A 6,253-nucleotide genomic window follows, 5' to 3' on the forward strand; every position below is an offset into this window, starting at 1 on the left:
GATAAAAAGGATAACTCTATTAATATAACAACTCCCAGACCAGTTGGCTGGTAACCATGGATAGGCTAATGTTCCACAAATATAATAATAGTATTTTAATATTACCTAATATTACTTTGATGGCAAGTCCATTATACATTCTCCTAGTAATGTTACATTTACTTTTCCCTACTTCAAAAGTTCCATTCTTCATTTATTTATTTATTTATTTATTTATTTATTTGAAATTGGTTTACCAGGATAGTCCATTGGGCCAAGATGAACCCGTTTTCAATGGAGTCCCGGTGAGAAAAGCTCCAAAAACAAGCAAGGTTACAATAAGGTTTTAAGTTACAATTTTTACAAATGTTACAGACTAGAGCAAAACATTACAAATAGTACAGACTAGTGAAAAACATTACAGATGATACAGACTAGTAAAAAAGGAACATACAGTATAAATACTGAGAAGCCATTACATCTTAGGAAGCTTGCACTTAAGAGGTACATTCAAATACATTCTTTGTAATTAGCTTAGTAAGTACAAGGGAAGGATGTATGACTTAGGAGAGAAAGTAAAATGGAAATTGCCAGTGTAAAGAGGGGGAGAGAAAGTAAAATGGAAATTGCCAGTGTAAATTATGTGGGGTGGGAGCAGGAGCATTCCCACTGGGATACTAGATGCGAGTGAAGAGATTTTTTGAATATAAAGCAGTTAGAGATGGTACAAATGGATGGTGGTAGAGACTTCCAGAGATATGCTAGACCATAAGATAGGAGATTTTTACCTGGGGGACGAGTTGGTTTGTACAATTCTATTAGGTTTTGGTTGTTAGACCTTAGTACTCTGTCAGGTAGGTGCATTTTAAAGGCAAAGGAAAGGGAGGGACAGAGGGAGGGGTTGAAAATGACTTTATGTGCAAGAGTAATTTGAGTGTAGGTGAGATGATTGGATAGTTCTAGCCATTTTAGTTTGTGGAGAGAAGAACAGTGGTGGGTGGACGACTTGTGGCTGGTAGCAAACTTGGTGATTTTGTTGTAGCAAGAGGAAAGTTGTGTTTTAAGGGAAGATTGTAGGTTAGTTAGGAGTGGGGCTCCATAGAGAAGGGAGGGGATAAGAAATGAGGTAGAGAGAGTGATTTTAGTGGAGGGTGTGAGATAACAATTTTGTCGGTAGATCATGCCAAGTTTTTGATGTTTTTTTTTTTATATTTAGTTGAAGGTGGGAATTGAATTTAAGCTGACTGTCAATTTGGACCCCTGGTCATTTGGCCTCTGACACCAATTCCAGAGATGTGTTGTTATGGCAAGTGATAGAGAATGTGTTTGTATTGAAAGAGGTGACTTTAGAGGGAGTAAATACCATTAATTTGGCTTTAGAGGCATTAAGTGTTAGGTGATTTTTTTTCATCCATTGTTCAGTGGTTGAGAATGCATCTTGTGTAAGCTTTAGGAGTGTAGGGATGGAGGTGGAAGAACAGATAATAGTTGAATCATCTGCGTATTGGATGATATTTGAGAAAGGGATAGAATTACGGAAGTCATTTATAAATATATTAAAGAGGAGGGGACCCAGTATGGAACCTTGGGGAACTCCAGTTGGGGTATTAAGGAATGAGGTGGTGGCCTTTTTCCATTTTACTGCTTGATATCTATTGGATAAGTAGCTGAAGAACCAGTTCAGAGAGGAAGGTGATAGGTTGAGCTTAGAGAGTTTAGTTAGAAGTAAATTGTAAGAGATAGTGTCAAAGGCCTTAGAGAGGTCAAGTAGGAGGGTAGAAACAATGTGGCCAGAGTTCTGGGCTTTATTTACAGTTTCCAGGAAGGAGAGGAGGGCTGTCATAGTGCTGTGACCAGGTCTAAATCCATGTTGTGTGGGAGTTAGTAGATGATTGTCTAAGAGATGTGGTAGGAGTTGTAGATGGATACACTTTTCTAGGAGTTTAGAGATGGGAGATAGGATAGCGATGGGATGGAAATTAGTAATTTTGTTATTATTGCCACCTTTATGTAAAGGTATGATAAAAGCCTTTTTCCAAATTTGGGGTACTATGCTTGCAAATAACATATGTAACCATTTACATTAACTAATAGCCATAAAGCAGCTAGTTTTTTTTATAAAGCAGTAACATTGTGCCAGGATGATTTTTGGTTTCTGTATATTATAATCTCTGAGAGTATTTTATCCATTTCAATCTCAGTGAATGGGATGGAAAATTATGGTGCACCATTGTTATAAGCAGTAGGAATATGAGCACATCACCAGCAATTAACAAGATTCAATGTCTTTGCATAGGTGTTTAGAATTGCATGAAAAGTATTGAAATTCTGGTATCATTTCTCATATTTTGATTTGGTTTTGATAATCATCTAGAAAAAAACAAGTACTTACAGTTTTAAAGGTAGTCAGAAAGTATATTGTGACAACATGGATGCAGATGGCAGTGGCCAAGACAATGACTGATGAAATATAAGCATCTAAATTAGGTTTATATGATCTGAGTTACTGAGCATCAAATGCATTCCAAAACTGGGGTTTGGAGGGTGATTTATTAAATAGCCCCTGGTTAGGTTGCTTATAATTTGTCCTTCAGCATCCTGGTCATGGTGGTCCTCCAATCCTTTGGTCTGTTATCTGTTTTGTGAAGTGACAAGCTTGTTTTCATCATTGAAGCAGATGGGTAGCAAGGGTGACTGTCCTTCAGCTGGTCTGGCAGGATTAACATGGAACACATGTAGTCAGGTTGGTGAGCCTTCCAATCAGATTGCTGTGGAATTGGTGAGCAGCACGAGGTATTGTCCCTTCCATTGGGGCTGCAAAGCATTCTTTCTGGAAAATGATCAGATTTAAACAAAGTTTCCTGGCTGAATGGTATGTGAGTATTCTAAACCTGGGTGTTGCTGTGCCTCTATTACCTGTGGGTGTAAATGCTGTAAGAGAGAAGATAAAGATTTACAGTATTGCATTATAAATTCATCAGTAATATGGAGCTCCAGATTAGCCAGTAATGGGGTAGCCAGCATTCTTTTCAGATGACCCATGAGAATTTCACAAGAGGAAAACTTTCTAAATGCACTAACAGCACTTTTAATAGACAGTAATGCTGAAAGTAAGGCATCAAGCCATTTGAGCCCAGTCTCAGCAGTAATTTTAACTAGTCTAGTTTTTATTGTCTGATTCATATGATCTACCATTCCTGAAGCTTGAAGTCTGTGTGGGCAATGATATTGAATATTGACATTAAGCAATTTACAAATATCTTGAACAACTTGACCAGTTAAATGCATTCCATGATCAGTTTGTATATGACAAGGTACATCAAATCTAGGTATCAGTTCCTGAACTTAGTTTTTGACTACAGTCACAGAGTCAATCTTACAACAAGGGTATACCTCTACCCATCCAGATCTATAATCTATATAAATAAAAATGTAAATGTTCGTTTGTTCAAAATCTTAAATCTCCGAAAGTTCTTCACCGATTGCTTTGACATTTTCATACAATGTTGCATTCGAATACACGCGTGTTTTTATATACCTAATATTATATAGATGTCACACATTGCATTCAAATACGTGCGTGTTTTTATATACCTACTATGGATTCTATATATTTGTATACAAATATGCAATTTTATATGTTTTTGTTATAACTTTCTTTCTTCTTTTTCAGTGCAATTGATCTGCTTTAGTTCATCCAAATAATGCCTCGCAGAAGATCAAACTTAGGTCGTCGTATTCGCGGAGCGGAAGCAGTGCGACGAGTAATTGCAAATCAAACCGAGGAAGAACGGGAATCAGTGAACGAGCAAAACAGACAAAGAATGGCTCAAATACGTGCCGAGGAAGCAGCAGAGAGACGTGCAGCCAGACTTGAGGATGCACGGTTGCGAGCACGGCGATCGCGTTCTGCAGCATCAGATCTGCTTTGTTCTCAACAGAATGAATGCAACAGGCTGAGAGTGGCTGAAAAACATCAACGAGAAACAGCAGATCAGCATCAAACACGACTCCATGCTCAGCAATCATGCGATTACAATCACCTTGCATTCCGGTACAACCCAGCTGATGATTATAGTTTGAGCCGGCATGTTCTCATCGGCACTATGACTGAAGTGTGTCCTTATTGCAAGGCTCTGAAATTTAATGGAGAAACGAACGGAATGTGTTGCGCAGCCGGAAAAATTAAACTGCCTCAACTTGGAGAGCCGCCAGGGCCATTAAAAACTTTGCTTGCCGGATATACCGCCGAATCAAAGCATTTCCTATCTAATATCAGGAAATACAACTCATGCTTCCAAATGATGTCGTTCAGTGCAGAAATCGTAACAGGTCAATTCATGCCAACTTCCAAAGTGAAAGGACAAATTTATCATAAAGCCGGCTCCCTGCTTCCGTTCCCAGATGATTCCTACAAAAGTATTTAATCGGTGATGGCAATGATGAATTGAATGCATGCTGCGGAATTTCTACCGGCATACAAAAGTCCATCGTTTCCCAACTGCAAGAGCTTCTACACGAAAAAAACAATTTAGTGCGTTTGTTCAAAACAGCAATTGACATGATGCCATCTGATACACACAAGATTGTTATTCATGCTGACAAAACGCCTGCTGGAGAACATGTGCGAAGATTAAATGTTCCAACTATAGACGAAGTGGCAATTGTTATAGTCAGAGATCAATTCCAACCTAGAGATATTGTTCTTCATCGGAGAAACGATCAATTGACAACATTTGCAGAAACTCATCGATGCCTGCAATATCCAATCATTTTTTGGGATGGTGCTGATGGATATCACTTCAACGTTAAGATGATAGATCCAGTCAGTGGCAAAGAAACAAATATGAAATGCAGTGCAAGGAACTATTATTCATATCGATTAATGATTCAAGAGAATGAAGACAATCACATTTTGAAATGCCGTCAATTGGTTCACCAATACATCGTAGATATGTATGCAAAAATCAAAAAAGCATGTTTGATATTCATCCGTTTGAATCAGACCAAGCTTCACTCTGAAGAATACGTTCATTTGCGAGATCCAGTTGTAAATGACGCTAATACAACTAACATTGGAAGACTAACGATTTTGCCATCTTCATATACAGGCAGTCCACGTCATATGCATGAGTGCGCTCAAGATGCAATTGCGTATGTTCATCACTACGGGCGTCCAGAACTATTCATTACAGTCACATGCAATCCAGCTTGGGATGATATACAACAGCTCTTACTTCCTGGGCAATCGCCGGTGGATAGGCATGACATCACAGCACGTGTTTTCAGACAGAAGCAGAAATCGCTGATGGATTTCATGGTAAAACATGAAGTGTTTGGCTCTGTGCACTGCTGGATGTATTCAGTGGAATGGCAAAAGAGAGGATTGCCGCATGCACATATACTAATCTGGCTCTATAACAAAATCACTTCAAACAAAATCGACAATGTAATATGTCCTGAAATACCCAATGCCGATGTCGATAAGGATTTGCATGAAGTTGTGATGAAAAATATGATACATGTACCTTGTGGTACACTGAATCCAAATTCACCATGCATGATAGACGGAAAATGCTCTAAGCGATATCCTCGAGCATTAGTATCCAACACAGTTACAGGAAACAATGGATATCCTTTATACAGAAGAAGATCAGCAGAAGATGGCGGTAAATTAGCAACCATACAAATGCGAAATGGTGACATTGAAGTAGATAATAACCAGTGGGTTGTTACGTATTCGCCTTTGCTATCAAAAACATACAGAGCACACATAAACGTGGAATACTGTAACTCCATTAAATCGATCAAATACATTTGTAAGTACGTGAATAAAGGCAGCGACATGGCAGTTTTTGGCGTGCAACCAGAAAGAAGTGATAGGAATGCGGTCATACATATCGATGAAATTGCACAGTATCAGGCTGGAAGATACATAAGCAGCAATGAAACTGTATGGCCAATTCTTTAATTTCCCATACATGAACGATGTCCAGCTGTTGTTCACTTAGCAGTACATCTAGAAAATGGACAACACATTTATTTCACAGCTGCAAATGTGCAACAAATAGCCCTGAATCCACTGGCTACACTGTTAACTGCTTTCTTCACGTTATGTCAAAATGATGCGTTTGTGAAAATGCTGCTGTATTCGGAAGTGCCTACATATTACACATGGAATGCGAGTGGAAAATCATTTGAATGATGCAAAAGAGGAGAGCGAGTCGACGGACAACCTGGCATATTCAAGAAACTACGATAGGCAGACTGTACA

General features: G+C 38.7%; 1 protein-coding gene across 1 annotated transcript; it reads left to right on the forward strand.

The window, feature by feature from the left end:
• Positions 1-4,540: 4,540 nt before the first annotated feature.
• Positions 4,541-5,950, forward strand: LOC122792848. Its single transcript, XM_044060408.1, has one exon. It carries the CDS (start codon positions 4,541-4,543, stop codon positions 5,948-5,950), a length of 1,410 nt encoding a protein of 469 aa, XP_043916343.1.
• The last annotated feature ends 303 nt before the right edge of the window (positions 5,951-6,253 follow it).

This window comes from Protopterus annectens, chromosome 2.part0, assembly GCF_019279795.1.
Source record: "Protopterus annectens isolate FY-2018-M chromosome 2.part0, PAN1.0, whole genome shotgun sequence".
NCBI lineage: Eukaryota > Metazoa > Chordata > Ceratodontiformes > Protopteridae > Protopterus > Protopterus annectens.

Bases quoted from the DNA above. Each gene is read 5' to 3' on its own strand.
- LOC122792848 (XM_044060408.1), top strand. From the start codon at position 4,541: ATGATGCCATCTGATACACACAAGATTGTTATTCATGCTGACAAAACG.